This window comes from Urtica dioica, chromosome 3 (assembly GCF_054948205.1).
Source record: "Urtica dioica subsp. dioica isolate 48M chromosome 3, U.dioica_male_clone48M_v1_H2, whole genome shotgun sequence".
Classification (NCBI taxonomy): domain Eukaryota; kingdom Viridiplantae; phylum Streptophyta; class Magnoliopsida; order Rosales; family Urticaceae; genus Urtica; species Urtica dioica.
In genome coordinates, this window is record NC_142758.1 from 36,431,158 (window position 1) to 36,448,613 (window position 17,456).

The following is a 17,456-nucleotide window of genomic DNA, read 5'->3' on the forward strand; positions in this document are numbered from 1 at the left end:
TCCATAGCCTCCGCATTAAACTGAATCACATTATGGCCATCGAAGATCGGACGGTGAGCTAAAACATGGTCGATGATTGATATATACCTGGATAGCTGTATCTAAAATCATATATGTGGAACACAAGTGAAGGTTGCTCACTTTTTGGGAGCATTCTGCACTTGTGGTAAATGTACGGCTAGGACAGACTTTGTTTGTTGATATGTCGTTTAAGTACCGTTACGACACACTAACCAGGGTTGCTATAATGGTCATAGTGAAACTTCATCTAAATCCTAAAGTGATCATGGACTTATAGGTCATATCACCGGATTCTTTGACTCATTTGTTAAAGGCTACTAAGATGTTGGGATACTTATGTATTGGGAATCCGGAATGTGATCTGAGAAGAAAGTGGTTGACAGATATGGAATCCAACCTTCTTGAAAGACAGTCAATGTTCACTCACCTAAGAGTTGATTCTAGAACCTATAGATAGCTAGCACTTTTGTAGTAAGTAAAGTACGTAAGAATCTTTCGCTAGGGAAGCAACGGCACTTAGGGATATATGTATCGAGAAAGTATAATGGAATAATTGACCTTACTCAATACGGGTTGAACCTGGAGGATCTCATCACGAACTGACTAGATCAGTGGACATTAATCACGATGAGTAAATATAATTCTAGTAATAAGGAGAGTGCATTCTTGGATTACTTTGTGGAGTACTGAATAAGATTGAATGAATCAATTGAAAAAAGAAAGGACTATATGGCTAGCATCGTAGAAGTCGTGGAAATGCTTGAAGAAGTCTCGCCAAGCTTGTGAAATTCAACCTACATGGGGGACAAGAAAACAAATTAGTCATGAATATTAGCTCTGAATTAACCAACAAATATCTTACCTCATTGAAGTTGATTATTCTCATGGAGGCCTATTGAACAAGTCTAGTAGACTTTGACTGGCGCATTATTGGTCGAGCTGTGGTGGAGACTCTCTGACAAACCCCCATGTTCATCAGGAACGGCAAATACTCGTATGCCTAAATCTGAAGCGGTTCCACAAATCCAACGAGATGGAGCTTCTTTTTCTTTTTACCTTGCTCCGATGGCTCGCCAACCTTCTCCACAAACTTTCGGACTTCACCAACAACGTAGTTCCATACCACATCGTCGCAAGGATGGTGACTGAATGTGTCTATGTCTTCCACCGCCTTGATCGGCTATATGCACCAGGTCATGTTTTTGTCGTCATATGCCAAAAGGACATTCAACACAAAGTAGATTTTCAAGTAATGTACTTGAACTTCTGTCGGCCAATCCTTGCTTGGCTCCAAGAATTAGTTGACCAAGTGTCTACTCAAGTACCACCCCGGGAAATTTTTTTGAAAAGGCTGCCATCATAAAACAACCCCCCCCCCCCCCCCCCCCCCTCGAACTTGAATTCCTCATAGTCATCAACGAATTTGAGGAGTGTTATCTGTTGGAAGTCTTTCTTCAAAAACTCTTGAACCTGGCCTCCAATCTCTATCAGGAGTCCGTCTTTCAATTCTCCATCGAAGCTCCCGATCCTCAACACAAAGTGGCTTATGATCGCTGATGACCGAACAATTTTAGGTTCCCCCACAAAGTGCCCAAAACAGGAATGGGTAAATAAAGCTTGAGCGTTGCAATCGCGTAACAAAGCTAGGAAATTGTCTAATCCCCCATGAAAGTTGAACCCCGAACCTTGTACGTTTCCTTCGGGCACACACATTTTTCATCTCTACAAATATAAGTCAAGGACATAATAAGTGTAACAATGGCAAGTAAGTCAACTGAATGAGTATATAAGTCAATTACATAACCTAGTGACACGAACTGATTGATTTTGTGACATAATAGCCACGAACTCGTTGACTTTGTGACACATCGTTCACGAAGTGGGCGAGTCTGTGACCTCAGTGTCACGAAATCATTGAGTTTGTTACCGATATGTAACGAAATCAAACACTTCGTGACCAAAATAAACTATTCGTCCATCTCAATCTCCACATCCAAGAATTTGAAGCAAAGAATTTGAAGCAAAGAAAATGCTCAAAATTACCCAATCACTAAAATTATTATTCCCAATTTTAATTTTTCCTTATCAATATATTCATAATAATGAGTTCGAGACATGTTCATCATCAAATTCTTATAGCTTGGAAGAAGAATAACAGGTTAAAAACACTAACAAACAGAGATACATATAGATGGGTTGGAAATCGGGGTTGACGTTATCTCCAAGCCGATTTTCTTTTTCTAGGTTTCTCAAATCTGGCTTGAGCACGAACGCGTCATCATCGGAGTCCGCCGCGACGCCTGAAGTATCGGCCTTCTTTTTACTTTGCATCAAACACAAAAGAAACCAAGGCAACCCAATCATCGGATCAAAATAATCAACCAAATTATTATAAATAACCCAGTTCGTGACCTAGGTCACAACAATATCCCAAAATCAACAAGTTCGTTACCTACAATTCGTCCATCTCACAAAGACAACACATAATACCCTAAAAAGACTTGATATCCACATGAACAAACAAAATTCTCCTCTTTATCAAGAAAATGGGTTTGTAATCCATACCTTTTTCGAATTCTGAATTGACAGCGTCTCCTAGACCAATTTTCCTTTGTGTGTCGGCTTCTCAAATTGGGTGCAACCATGAATGGGTCATCATCGGAATTGTGCGCTGGCTCATCAACCTTCCTTTTCGAAGCCTTTTAGGGCTTTGTCGGACTTCTTTTGACACCGAAGCTTCGGCCTAACTAGAGTGGGTAATGGAGAAGCGTCGCCGAGAGAGACAGAGAGTGAAGATGAAGAGAAGGATGGCGTGAGTTTAGGCTGGGGTTTTTTTTTTTGCCGAGAGAAGAGAGAGCGAATATGAAGAGAAGAATGGTGTGGCTTTGGGCTGGTTCTTTTTGGTCGAGAGAAGAGAGAGTGAAGATGAATAGAAGGATGGCGTGGGAAGTTTTTTTTCTGGTTACTTTTTGCCTACCGAATAGAGAGAGAGAGAGAGAGAGAGAGAGAGAGAGAGAGAAGAGAGAATGAAGATGAAGATTGCGTGGGAAGTTTTGAAAACAACGTGGAAGAAGAGAGGGGGTTATTGTTTTTTTTCTTTAAATTATATTTAAGAGGTATACTTGTCTTTGCTCACTAAGTTGAGTATTAGTTGTGTCAATTTTTGATTTTGGACTATATTTAAAAGTGTTATCTATTTGATATTATTAGTGTCAATCTCCGTTTCTAATAAATAAATTAAAATCGTATTGTTTTATGTAAACAATGAATAAAAGATATATAAATAAATAAATAAAAAAAAAAAAAAGGAGAGATATGCGTTGTGTCTTATGACTCTACATCATATTATACTTTTTAGTGTGATTGATCGCTTTAATTTAAGGGCAAAGCATAAGAGCTTTATTAATTTTGAGCTATTACAAATTAGTCCTAGTTTCTTTATTTGTAAAAGAATAGCCAATGGTCTCATTAAGTGAATGACTTGACCAATATACCCATGATAATTTCGTGAAAAAAAAATAAATATACTTTTAATTACAGCCTTCATAATCGGTAACAATAAAAATTGTACAAATTAAATTCAATTATTACACATTAAATGAGAGATTTTCGGAATTAAAATTTAATCACCAATTAAATAGGGAAGAGTGACGAGAGGGGAAGCTCTTGGTAAGCATCTCCACCCCAAAATGAATTGCAATTTACTCCAAAAAAAATGGGAAGAGTAACAAAGCCCTGTGTGGAGGTCGTGAGTTCAATCCCCACTGCAGCAAAACTGTCTTAAAAAAAAACCTGAAAACTAGATAAACAACGAACCTACACATTTTTTTTATTCACAATAGTTTAATAACAAAGGGGCAAAGCGTAAATACAGCTAACATGCAATATTTTTTTTTTAATAACAGAAAAAAAATACACACATTCACTACAAAAAAGGAAACACAAAAACAGTTCAATTTTTTATTTTGAATTCTCTGTTGTTTTGTTTAAAAACACATTCTTCATATATATTTATCTTTTTTGTAGGTTTAAAAAAAAAAAAAAAAAAAACAAAGTATGTTGTTTGTGTGCTAATTGTTCAGTTGGTGCTATTCTATATTTTTTTGAGTTATTAGCGGTAAAAAATTTCAATGTTTTCGATTTGTTGCAGCTTAATACTCATTTTTTAAAAGTTGTGGCAAAGATACTCAGAATTATAATATCCATCTTCCGTTTCTACCTGTTCGTTCAAAATGGATGGAAAGACATATTTAAACTATCAAAAATAGACAAAATCAAAAAAATAAACATATTTTTTTATATAATATTTAGAAAAATAAATATCTCTCTCTCTCTCTCTCTCTCTCTCTCTCTCTCTCTCTCTCTCTCTCTCTCTCTCTCTCTCTCTCTCTCTCTCTCTCTCTCTCTCCTTGGTCTAAATCATCTTCCCCTCCAACTCATTTTTGTTTATTTTAATATTATGTTACACTAAAATGCAAGAATACTTTTTATTTTAAATAAATAAACATAAACTAAACTAACAATAGATAAAGAGATAAAACACTTTATTTCTTTTTTTAATTTAGAATAATTTATTCTCTAAAGCATTAAAATAATAATTATTAATGATAAATAAAATGCTATTAATATGAAGTTCCCGCAAAAAAAAAATAACAAATCATATTTTTAAATATGGACAATTAAGCCAGTAGCCCAATAGTCCATTTTCATTATAAAAAAAATAGTCAAAATTTCAATTTATTAAAAAAAAAATAGTCCACCAAACCCGTAGTAAATTCATTAACTAAAAAGTAAATTAAATTAAATTTACTCTTTACTTAATTTATTTACTACAGGCATGTTGAGTTTTTTTTAATAAAATAAAACTTCGGCTATAATATTAAAATAAGCTAGTGAATTGTCTAATTGCAACAAATTATTCTTATTAATGTACGTGATCATGGTTAGGAAAGAGAGATAGAGGAGAGGCATATTTGTAGCGACTCGAAGTTTTAAGGTTAATCTTGTAAATTAAGTTAATCAAATGACGAGAAAATTATGTAAATTAATTTTCTAAGTAGTATTTCCAGTATTTTTGGTTTTGAAATATATTAAGGTAAGGAGAAATATCGGGATAAAATAAAGGATTTATCGAGTTCGTTTCAAATAATAAATTAGTTTCCGAGGAGATATTCCGGAATTTAATTTAAGAAAGTAAATTCTCAAGGACGAGAATTATTTCCGAGAAGCCTTGAATATATTTGAAATAATCGAGAACTAGCGAGAAAATTATCGGTTTGAATCATTTAATTAAATGTTCGTTTGGTTATGGTTCAAGTCACAAAATTTTGTGACAATGATGTAATTGTCATGTTTTCTGGAGTTATTTGAAATAACACGTTGAATTCGGGGTCAGTTTTCTACAGATGGAAACAAGGAGGAGTTTGTTTGCAAAACTTGAGAAAATTCCACACACTTCTATTCCTTTCTTTTCTTCTTCTTTTCTCCTGATATACTTCTTTCTTCTTCTCGTTTCTTCTCCATTCTCGCGCGCGACTCACACCAACACAGAGGAAAAAAAAAGAAATTTTTGAGCAAAACATCTTCATACTTCTTGGCCGACCACCGTCTTCAACCTCACCATCATCCATCTAGTCTCATCTTCCTCTTCTCGTTCTCTTCATTCCAGCGCTCGGCCACCAGTGCACCACGCGCATCCCAGCCGAGCAGAGCGCCACCGCCGCGAGCTCGCCGAGGCCGCCGCCCGAGAAAGAGACGTCGGGAAAGGGAGAGAACACGCCGAGGAGTCCAAATTCACGGAGATTGGGTAATAAATCAAACCCGAGATGGAATTGGAGATCTAGGGTTGAATATTATTTTGGGGATTTTAGTTTCAAAATAAGCTTTCCCGAAATTGAATGGTTTTGGTTGTGGATTAGACCGGGTTAGTGATGATTATCACTCGAGTTTCTTGGATTGAAGTTGTCCCTTTGAGAATTTATTTGTTTTTTTTGGCCGAATTTTAGGGTTTGTTCATGTGCGAATTCGGGGGATTTTGATTTGGACGTGCTTGGGTTGAGATTATTTGTAAGGTTGTTTAATTTCGGATTTTTTGGATATTTGGTGTTGAAATTCTTGCTTCTGGCCGTGTGAGTATTTGAACTTGGCCGTGAGCTTGGGTTGAATTTTTTGTTTGGCCATGTGAAAAAGTTTTGGCCGAGAGTTGTATAGTGGCCGTGTGGAATTGTTATCTTTGATCATGTGGTTTTTTTTATGAAAAGTTTGAGTATGGATAAGTGATGACTTGAGATAAGTTATTGAATCTGGATTTGGAAAAGAAAGAATGATACTTGTTTCGTTAGAATTATTTTCAAATTTCATTATGGAAATGAAATTAGACTCGTTCAGGGAATGCGAGTTTTGGATTTTATTGTTAGAAATGTCTTTGGGTCCTACGATTATTAAATCGTACGTCTAAGTTTGAGTATTGTGGATTACTCATAAGATTCTGATTCAGGATCGGTTTGATTTACCGTGATAGGACTCAAGACTGAAAGTCGTTTAGAGGGTTCACGGAGTAAGTGAACGTCTGGATTCTCGGTTTTAGTGAACGTTTAGGTTCACAGGACGAGCGAACGTCTCGTTGAAGAGCGACATAGACGCTTACTCTCGAGGTAGGTTATTACAACCCTTCTCTCCTGATTTTATGGTTTGGCCTCAAGTATATATTATTTTCGAAATGAAGATGGTTGTGAACGTGCCACGAAACCTAAACCGTTCTTAGAAAATGTGGCGGAACTTCATCTCAGGATATCTGATCATGAAGTTGAGAATGTTTTCGATATTATACATATATCCCGTATTTGCGAAATAAAAGGTTTTGTATATCCTGATAGAGCCGGGAACGTATATATATGAAGCGGATAGTGCAGTCGTATATATATAAGGGTGTGGAGAGTGCACCATTCTGATCAGAGGACTGTCACGGGTTATGTTGACAGGGGCTCAGGAAATAGTATAAGTTTAAATGGGCGTAGATGCACATTTAAATTCAATTGCATTTCTTGCATTTACATTTCTAGCATCATCATCCGTCATTTACATTTATGTCATTTACATTCATGCAATTTACATTCTTGCAAGTTATACTTGTGCGTGTATGGTGATTTACACGTATAAGACTATTATTATACTTGTACGTGTATGGTGATTTACGCGTGACAATGATATTATTATTATAAAGTAAGTATTATTTTCGAAAATCTTTTTAAAAATCAAACCATTACTATAGCACCTACTGAGTCTCAGGCTCACCCCTATTTCCTCAAATTTTTCTTATAATCAGGATGTGAGAAGGAGAAGGGTTAGGAAGACCTCGGGATTAAGTGTGGTCGAGAGTTTGAAGGTTTTTACTGGATAGACTATCAAGTGTCGAAGGTTGGTTTTGTTTTTCCGTTTTCTTTCTTTTATCTTTGGACTTGTAAAGTAATCAACTGAGTATGCACCGTGGGATAGTTTTGTAAAATTTATTACTGTTTCATTTTATACAATAATCACACCCCACTTTTCCCGGGGCATGACAATATTATCTTTATTTTTTTTTTGTTTTTTTAACATGATAAACAAAATTATATTAATTTTGCTCATTTAAATGGCTTACACGTGTTTTTCATCGATTTTAACAGAGATGTACATTAACGGACGAAAAATATCGAAACATGGAGTATTTTTTTCGACAACTTTCAAACAATGAATATTAAATTGCAACAATTGAAAACATTGAGTATATTTGTCGTCAATAAATCATTTTTATAATATAAAAAAATGTGTATATTAACATTTTACATGTTTGGAAATATAAAACAGATGATTTAGTGAGGACCAAAGGAGCACTAAAGAATTAAAAAAAAACAAATGAAGCTACATCAATGGAAGTACGATGATTTAGTTTAACGTTGTTTATTCACAGAACAACAAAACACATCGCGGACTAAATGAACAATGTGTACAAGAAAAGCTACATTGATGGAAATAGGATTATTGTAGTTTAAGATTGTTGTTGTTAATTTAAGGGCATTTTAGCGAAATAGCCAAAATGAAACTATAAAATTTGTTTTTAGTCTATGTTTCACAACTTTTAGGGAAATAGCTAACATGATTATGTGGCAATAATTAAGGTCTTATTTATCCTTATTTATTAATAAATTCGTCAATTTATCACTCATATTTTTTTCCTACACTTTTTTTTTCATAAAAACTTCAAAAAACAATATCTATCTCATATGAACTCGAAATTGAGTGATTCCAAATCCTACAGATTCGTGACGCCTAGATCTTCAAAAATAGATCCATTGTGTTTGATGAAAAATAATGTTTAATACTATAGATGTAGAAAAATCTACCTTAAATATGAAAATAACTGAAATTTTTTGAAATTATAAAAAAAATGGAAATATAAATATGATGCATTAAAAAAAAATTCATCAAACACAATCGGTCTATTTTTGAAGATCTCGACGTCACGAATTTGTAGGATTTGAAATCACTCAATTTCGAGTTCGTATGAGAAAGATACAAATTTTTGAAGTTTTGATGCAAAAATAGGAGAGAGAAAGTGACGAATTTATTAAATAAGGGCAAATAAGACATTAATTATTGCCACATAAGTCATTTGGCTATATCCCTAAAAATTGTCAAACATAGGCTAGATCCAAAATCACATGTTTAAAGTGACCTAGTTACTTACAAATCTCTTAAATAATATAAATAATGAGGATTTGTTGATCGGTGAAATTGTTAAGTGTTTTATTTGTTTGGAAAAAATGGAACTCTTTCTGATGAATTATATGTTTTTGTTTGTTTAACAATATATTATTCAATAATATTTTTTTTATATCTTGTAGTCGTTTGTTTGTAAACGTGTACTTACATTGATTAGTTTTGTTTTATTATAATTTTATTTATAAGCTAACCAATATTTCGTAATGATGACTATTTGTAAAAACATACAAATGAATAAACGAATTCTTACGTAATTTTATTCTTGTTTTTGGTAATAAATAAAAAAAAACTTTGTAAAACTACTTTCAAAATAAATTTGAATAAATAAAGAAGGTCATTTGTAAGAAAACAAACTAATAAACTAAATTAAAAAAAATTATAATTAATTAAGTCACTTGAAACGTGCTGATTTCTATAGTCAACATTTCAAAAATTTATTAATATAGCCAAATGATTACGTGACATATTTATTAGCGTATTGATGTCATGTTTTTGCCCTTTCATGATTGTGAAATCAGTTATATAGATATTCAAATTAATATTCTATTTTGTTGATAAATATTAACTATCCCTGATTCTAGATCTCAAATTCTCAATCACAAAAACCAGGATGCTAACAAAAAAAACATAATCAAAGAAGGGTAGTAATAAGGAAAGTAAGGGCAATGAGCAAGGTTGGAACAGAAGAAGCGGAGTGCTGCATTGTTACAAACATGTACCAATATTGTAAAACAAAATAAAAAGTTGTAAAAGTAGTGTGGAAAATAAAACGACATAAAAAAAAAGTTGAAACTACGTTAAAGAAGAAAACAAAAAGAATGAAAACGGCAAAAAATACAAAAACTACATAAAATTGTCCAAAACAACAAAATACACATGAAAGAGATTTGGACATGTGTTGTCCCTTTATTTTAAGGGGCGCGCATTTATGCCATTCCAAATTTTCTATCGATGTTGAAATTTGAGGTATCAATTAAATGGAAGTTTTGGTTGCTACAATCACTGTGCACTTGGAACTTTCAATATTTTTGTGCCTGGAAGTGGAAGTTCTAATTTCATGAGATTCTTTCTAAAATTATTCCTTCTGATTTTATGTCTTTTAATTTTTGAAGTAGATTTGGGTCGTTGGATATGCATCACGAGAGAATATGCATTACGTCAGCCTCTGTAATTGAAGTTTGGAGAACAGTTCGACAATTTTAAACGATTTTTTAACGTTTTTTAAACTTCAAAGTTCAATAGAAACCTCTTAATTTAGTAGTGTCTCAAGTTATATTAATTTTCTTTCCCATTTTACCCGTCCTAAAATTTCAGTGTTTCTAAAAATAACCTACTATTAGTCAATGGCTTATAACAGTCCTCATTTGTCCAAAACTAGTTGGCTCTCCGGCCAGATTATTTTACCGTACTAACATCCTTACTGTAAGAGTATTAACATCACTTTTTTGGAATTTAAAAGTGGAGTGTTGGTAGTGCGGGTCAGAAGTAGCTGGTTGCGTAATCACAATTAATCAGTGGGAATCCGTCTTTTCTTCATCATACCCACGCACACATTCCATTTCGTCTCTAATGATCAGATTAAGGAATTACAACCCGGCATCTATTTATCAAGATCAGACTCGCAGCGTTAATTGGAAACGGGAATCAAAATAGAAATTAAAAAACACATTGATAAGATCATTACATACCAAGAAATTCAATGTAATTGGAATATCATATCACACCAATTAGAAATACTCGTTGTCTGTGTAGTGTAAATTTTATGACTATCAGACTACTAAAGCCAAACTATGTTTCAACTATGCTCAGTAGTTCAGAAAAAGCAATCAGAGAACTTTGAAGACCAATGGTCATAGCTTTCATATTATGTTTCAGCTACAAAAAGATTTCCTCATTTTGCTTTTCCAAACGCATATCTTATCCTAAAGAAAACTCAATGATGCTATAGATTATGATAAAAATTTCACAAAGAAATTAAGACCAAGAAAAGACTATAGATTCTTTTCTTCTACGTTTGACAGTTAAATAAACAGGATTCAACCGAGAACAATATGTTTTCTTTCGGCTAAAACAGATTTGTCCAACGAAACAAACTGTAAAAGAATCGCCAAAAGTCCAAATTTTGCACCTGTAAACCTTTAACCTCGAATCTTCCTTATAAGCTAAAAACTATAAGCTACAAGGGGCTATTGGTGCTTTGCTCGGAAAAATCTCAATATCTAACCATATTTACAATTGGAAGAAAATAAATTAATAAACGATTATACCTAAGAACAATCAAAGATGAGGCGTAGAACTGTGACTCAATGGATCCAAGTATTCAAAGTTAGCCATAGCCTCACCGATGGCCGAATTGGGTGTTTATGGGGATATTGAAGTATAAAGATGGAGTCTTTATAAGCACTAGGGTTTAGCAGCATACTGATTTAGCCCAAAACGCGGCGTTTTCACTGAGTTCCTCCCATTTTTATATTCCCCCAATTTAGAAGAGAAATTTCTTTAATTGGGCTTAAAAATGGTTTAAATATCAAGATTAGACCCTAACTTAATTAAATATCTGAAATTGGACTTTTGGGTTAAAACCGGACAAAAATACCCTTAGACCATTTCAAATAAAAAAGAGCGCTATCTCCTCCTCTCTCTCTACTGATACGAAAAAAAAACGAAATCAAACCCACACGATCTCATACGATTCCATACGATATATTACGACCTTGTAAGATTCAATACGATATACTACGATGGCGTACGATAAACAAGCTTCAATATCCCGCGGCGGTGATGCCCAGAAATCCCGACCTCTCAAAACGTCGAAAAAGGTTAGTTTTTCAACTAATTTATTGTTAAATCTCATAAAAAATAGTCAGAATAGGTATTAGGACTTAGGATTTATCTGATTTGTGGTTATTTGAGCTGTTTTTGATCGGGTTTAGAAAGTTAGGGTTAAAAATTGGGGGCAGTGTACGATGATATTCATGCATCGTACGATGTCGTACGATGCTGTACGATGTCGTACGATGAAATGCATAGGTCTGTACGATGCGATACGATGGTGTACGATGAGTTTATGTTTTTAAAAAAAAAGTGTCATACGATACTGTACGATTCTGTACGATGGGTTTTTAAAAAATTAATTATTTTGTTTTACGATTCTGTACGATGATATACGATGCTATACGATGGTTTTTTAAAAAAATAAATTTTTGTCTTACGATGATGTACGATGCTATACGATGCTATACGATGATGTTTTTTAAAAAATTTAATTTCTTGTTTTACGATGATATACGATACTGTACGATGCTGTACGATGTTTTTAATTTCTGACCTAATTTTGTTGTTTTTTTAGGACAATTTGAACTACATGTACAACGTCTCATTCCCGGGGCGTATCACGTACGGTGGGACGGGGATCTTGAAGCTTGTGCGGAGTAGATTCGATGAGCTCGGGATAAAAGAACGAATCCTCGGGACTCCGTTCGAGCAATTTTTTACGGAGAGCGAGCTTGGTTTCTCACCGGTGCTCGTACATACTCTCCTTCAGAAGAAGATCGAGGCGACGGTACGCGGCGAGATACATTTTGGTATCGGAGGCAAACGGGTACGATTTGGACGCCTCGAGTACGCACTCGTCTCGGGGATGACTTATGAAGACGGTCCGACCAAAGCCGAACAAGACGAGCGAAAGAACGATGGATTGATCACGGATCACTTGAACGGCGTTGCCGGAAGCAAGTTGAGCGCGTTGATCAACGCGTTCACCATATGTCGAAGCCCTGACGCTGCGTTCAAGCTCGGGCTGCTCGTATTCGTCTACGGGTATCTTCTGGGGCAGCCGGCCAACAAAGCCATCGAAGAAAGGTGGCAGAAATTTCTATACATCGTTCAAGACCTCCCCTTCTTCTTCAAGATGCCTTGGGGAAATTTGAGTTGGGCGGAGACGTATTCCAGCTTGTCGGTGAACCTACGGCGTTATCACGAAACGCTGCAAAAGAAGTTGAAGGACAAGCAGGATGTGGCACAGAAAGAGGCCAAGTACACATTGACGGGTAATCTCCATACCCTTCATTACTGGGCGTACGAGGCTATCCCAGAGATTGGGATGAGGTTCGGGTCGAACCAGGGGATTCGTGTGCCCCGGATGCACTCGTGGTCTAGTAATGTGCTCATAATGGGCAAAGACATCGAGGCGGTCTTGAATAAAAAAACGGTAACTTTTTATTATTTATCGTTTATTAATGTATTTTACATTATTTTGGAATATTGGTAACGTTTATTAATGTATTGTAGGTGGGTGTTCTTCAAATGCTGAGACCAAGGGCACCAGAGAAAGAAATGTTCACTCTCCTCGAGACACAGACGAGCAAATGTCTGTATCCCATAGACGTCGAGGGCGAAGATGCGACAGAGCCGCGAGACATCGAAGAAGAAATAGATCGAGTCGCGACTGTTGCAGAAGATGCCATCGTCGGAGACTCCGACGACGAACACGTGTCAGACACTCCACGTGTTCGTCTTGCTAGTCCGACCACTCCCGCAATGGGATCGAGGCCTACAGCGACCTCTCGCGCCGACATTCCCGAGGCCTTTGTCATAACACGGGAAATGTGGGGAGAAATGCGAGCTTCCCAAGAACAACTGCGAGCATCTCAAGAACAACTGCTAGCATCCCAAAAACGAATGATTCAGTCACAAGGGATAGTCTTACGTTCTCTTGCCACGACCGGCCGTAGAGTTGAGCGCATGAGTGTTAGACAGGTTAGAGTTCAAATTTAATTTAACGTTTTAAAGTTGAGTTTAAATTTAATTTAACGTTTTAGAGTTAAGTTTAAATATAATTTAACGTTTTAAAGTAGAGTTTAAATTTAATTTAACGTTTTAAAGTTGAGTTTAAATTTAATTTAACGTTTTAGAGTTACGTTTAAATATAATTTAACGTTTTAGAGTTAAGTTTAAATATAATTTAACGTTTTAGAGTTAAGTTTAAAATTTAGAGTTGAGTTTAAATTTTAGAGTTGAGTTTAAATTTTTTTGACAAGTTTAAATTTTGTGACATATTTTATTACTTTGACTTTCAGCTTTCTATGTGGAGGAGGCTGAACATTTTGTTCGAGGACGCAACGGGCTTGCCTGGGGGTGAAATTCCCACGACCCAAGATGATGGTCGTAAACGCCGGACCCCTCCTCCTCCTCCTCCTCCTCCGGCGGCTAGTCAAAAGCCGGCGTCTCCATCGCATGAGGCAGAGCCGTCTTCTACGCATCGCGAGTCATCGAAGAAGTCAGAGCCGTCTTCTACGCATCGCGAGTCATCGAAGAAGTCGAAGAAGCCATCTTCAACGCATCGCGAGTCGTCGAAGCGATCGGAGATCAGGCCGGTGACTTCTCCCAGGTTGTCGACGTCTTCGTCGAGTCCTCGTAGAGAAGACATTTCGGATAAGCTACGCCCGCTCACAACTCCTCTAAGGAAAAGACAGAAGGCACAGCTTACTCCGGCACGTCCAGATCGGCAAGTGCGACAGAAGACGTCGCGTTGGTCCGAATTCACTGATCCGACGAGGCCCAAGTATTTGGAAAAGCCGATCCCCAAGTTCAAGCCGTTGAAGGACGCGAAGCAAAAAGAGTTTGATAATTTCGTTAAGTGGTTGCGGATAAAAAAGTGGGACGGCAAATTCATGGAGTCTGTTCGACTGAAGACGTGCGACGCAGACACGATTTTCTTCGACACGATATTGACAGAAACCAAATGGCTACATGATTCGGTACGTTATTATATAATTTCACTTTTTCCAATCAATTTAAAATAACGCTATATGTTTGTAATGTCTCAGCATATTGATGCTATGATTCACATGGTTCGGGCTCGCCAACGAGCTCTCGACGGTTATCGGCAAGACGTCCGAATCATGGATTGTCGGTGGGTCCAGCACGTGTACGGCCGATTCAGAACGGAAGAAGCGAACATCAACAAGGCCATCGAACTGGGAGCAGAGCCCGAACCCGTGGACTGGGACATGAGGGCAACTATTAGCCCGATGACTGGGTATAGGGACGCCGATATTTTGCCTTGGGATGGTGCTCGAGAGATCCTGTTCGTCGTGAACTTCCAGAACCTTCATTGGTTCACATTTCGGATCGACATCGAGGCCTGGACCATTACCGTCTTCGACTGCCAAAAGGATCTCATGCAGTCGTCGAGACATCAAAAGGACTTCACTGAGCTGATGGAGGTACGTAAAATGTTATGTTATTCACAATTATTACCTTAGAGCAACAATTAATTAAATTATAAGGGTTACTTAACATTGTTAAAATGTTTATTATTCAGACTTGGAGTCGAGCATTTGCTAGGGTTGTGGCCATAGGTGGTTTCTTCAAGAACCATCCCCACTCTTACCGGGAAAGTGAACATGGTGAAATTAAGTTCACTGTGCCGACGTGGATCGTCGATGACAAGGTCCCACAATGTGCTTACAGGTAAACAATTATCTTTTTATTGACAAGTTATTTTACTAGTTATTTGAACTTTTTTTTGACAACTTTCTCTAAACAATCATGTTTTTATTGACAAGTTATTTTAGAAGTTTTTTTTTTTTTACAAGTTTTAATTGACAAGTTATTTTAGAAGTTTGTTCTTTTTTTCAAGTTATGTTTCAACTATTTGTGACAATTTCTTTTACTTATTCTTGTGTTGTAGCGGTGATTGCGGGATGTTCGCATTGAAGTATGTCGAGCACGTAGTACTGAACGAATCATTTGACACTCTTCAAAGTGAGAATATGAGAACGTTCAGGAAGAAATGGTGCGTGGACTTATTCTACAACCACCTTATCCCGTGATTTTGTATTTTCGGATGTTTATTTTTTATCTTTTTGGTTTTCTATGTAATAGTACCTTATAAACATATTATCGAGATGGTTTGTTGACTATTGTGTTTTTTATTGTACCTTATAAACATGTAATTCAATTAAAGAGATTCACAAAAAAAAAAACATCAAAAATTCACACATTCACAAAGGGTTTAGAACTCGAGACATTTATAAAGAACTAAAGTTGCATCTTGACGCCACTGACAAGCTTGCTTTTCCATCATAGCTTCATGTAGGATTAGGATAGTGTGTAACTAGCTTGTTCATTCTAGATTAGGATAGTTTGTTACAAATAATCAATATTCTAGTTTTTTTTTAGATTCTAGCAAAAGTTTCCTTTTATTAAAAAAGAAAAATAGCTCACTAAGCTGAATTAAATTAAATTAACTAAAATAGTTAAATTCAGTTACTTCGAACTGGTGAGCTATTTTTTTAATAAAATGAAACTTTGCCAATTTTTAAAAGGATAGTGGTCTATTGAGCTACTAGCCTAATTGTCCCGTATAAAAAGGTCCATGAGACGGATGACACTCCATTAAACAAGATAAAAAGGTGACTCAAATAAACGTTAAAGTTTTAAACTTAAAAATAAAAATAACACACAAAGTCTAAAGTTTTAATCCCTCCAAGTGCATGTTTTTCTGTTATGTCCCCTACCACCACATTTCCCGCATTTTCGCTGCACGACAATCTTTTCGCCTTGAGATGGGTATCGATTAATTCTTCTTCTTCCTTGTTTACTTTTCTTCGGTCGACCGGCTTGCTTCTTTTCAACGGGTTCCGAAACTTTCATGTTTTTTATCTCATCCGGGACATCCCATTGATCTTCATTGCCAACCGGATATATGGCTTCCTTGTACATCTCAATCCACGTCTCCTTCAAATAAAAGTCACTGCATAACGAGTACACGTCCACGCTTCGATGTTGGGCTGCTGCGATAGAATGCTCGCACGGGATATTCAATTGTTGTGGTAGTCCGCAAGTGCACGTCTTCGCCATAAGGTCTACATCGAAATCACCTCTTACGTCTTTGACATGACATTCATATAGACCAAGTCCGTACGCATTGACGAACTGTGCCTTATTATTTAGTTGTGCGAGATAATTTTGCCACGTTGGTGTCAATTTTGTGTTCAACTTGTTCGCTATCTCTTCTCGTTCAAAAAACCAAGTTTGGAGTGTGAATCGAATAAACTCGAGCAACGTCGTAATGGGAAACGTCCTCGCATTCCTTGTTTTGTTGTTGAAGCTTTCTGCGTTGTTGCTCGTCATTAGGTCGTACCTATATAAAACATACTTGATTTATATAATCAACGACATAAAAAATTCAGTACAAAAGAAGTTCTAGACTCTTACCGTTTTCCAGGAAAGAAAGCTCTGGCCCACCGATCGACACCAACTTCTTCAAGATACTTTGCCATCTCGACATCCTTACGTTTCAACTGTCTAAAATTAGCTTCGAATGCTGTTTTACTGAAGGCGTAAGCCGCATCGTAAAGTTCAAAGCGACAATGGTCTGTCTTGAACTTGTGTTGGACATTCAGTTGTAAATGATGGTAACATGCTCCGTGAGGGATACCAGGAAACACAACCTCGACACCATGTATGATGCCAACGTGGCGATCGGATATGAACGCCAAATTAGGTACGTCTTCACCGATAGCTTCTCGCAATCTTCTCAAAAACCAAATCCAAGAAGCATGACACTCGCTATCTACAACTCCGAATGCAAGTGGATATAATTGTGAATTCGCATCCATTGCAATTGCGCAAAGCAACTGTCCCCCGTATTTTGTCTTCAGAAATGC

The 17,456-nt window shown here is 36.3% G+C and overlaps 1 protein-coding gene, 1 long non-coding RNA gene and 2 other non-coding genes across 4 annotated transcripts; 2 read left to right on the forward strand and 2 right to left on the reverse strand.

Annotated features, from left to right (window-relative positions):
• The first annotated feature begins 5,497 nt into the window (after window positions 1-5,497).
• On the forward strand, window positions 5,498-7,617 carry LOC149402668 (uncharacterized). Its single transcript, XR_016296132.1, has 3 exons — window positions 5,498-5,827; window positions 6,542-6,674; window positions 7,346-7,617. It is a non-coding gene; the product is annotated as an uncharacterized LOC149402668 (long non-coding RNA).
• Window positions 7,618-10,255: 2,638 nt separating this feature from the next.
• On the reverse strand, window positions 10,256-10,327 carry LOC149402669 (small nucleolar RNA R12). Its single transcript, XR_016296234.1, has one exon. It is a non-coding gene; the product is annotated as a small nucleolar RNA R12 (small nucleolar RNA).
• A 275-nt stretch (window positions 10,328-10,602) lies between these two features.
• LOC149402670 (small nucleolar RNA R160) lies at window positions 10,603-10,682 on the reverse strand. The gene has a single exon (XR_016296252.1). It is a non-coding gene; the product is annotated as a small nucleolar RNA R160 (small nucleolar RNA).
• A 2,201-nt stretch (window positions 10,683-12,883) lies between these two features.
• LOC149402671 (uncharacterized) lies at window positions 12,884-15,745 on the forward strand. The gene is made up of 6 exons (XM_089608481.1): window positions 12,884-12,991; window positions 13,072-13,539; window positions 13,860-14,540; window positions 14,610-15,008; window positions 15,107-15,255; window positions 15,476-15,745. The coding sequence occupies exons 1-6, from the start codon at window positions 12,884-12,886 to the stop codon at window positions 15,615-15,617; spliced, it is 1,947 nt and encodes a 648-aa protein (XP_089464607.1). The 3' UTR covers window positions 15,618-15,745.
• Window positions 15,746-17,456: the final 1,711 nt, after the last annotated feature.

Coding starts and splice junctions, on each gene's coding strand:
- LOC149402671 (XM_089608481.1), top strand. CDS start 12,884: ATGAGGTTCGGGTCGAACCAGGGGATTCGTGTGCCCCGGATGCACTCG. Junction 13,540..13,859: donor AGCGCATGAGTGTTAGACAG/GTTAGAGTTCAA, acceptor TTTGACTTTCAG/CTTTCTATGTGGAGGAGGCT. Junction 15,009..15,106: donor ACTTCACTGAGCTGATGGAG/GTACGTAAAATG, acceptor TTTATTATTCAG/ACTTGGAGTCGAGCATTTGC.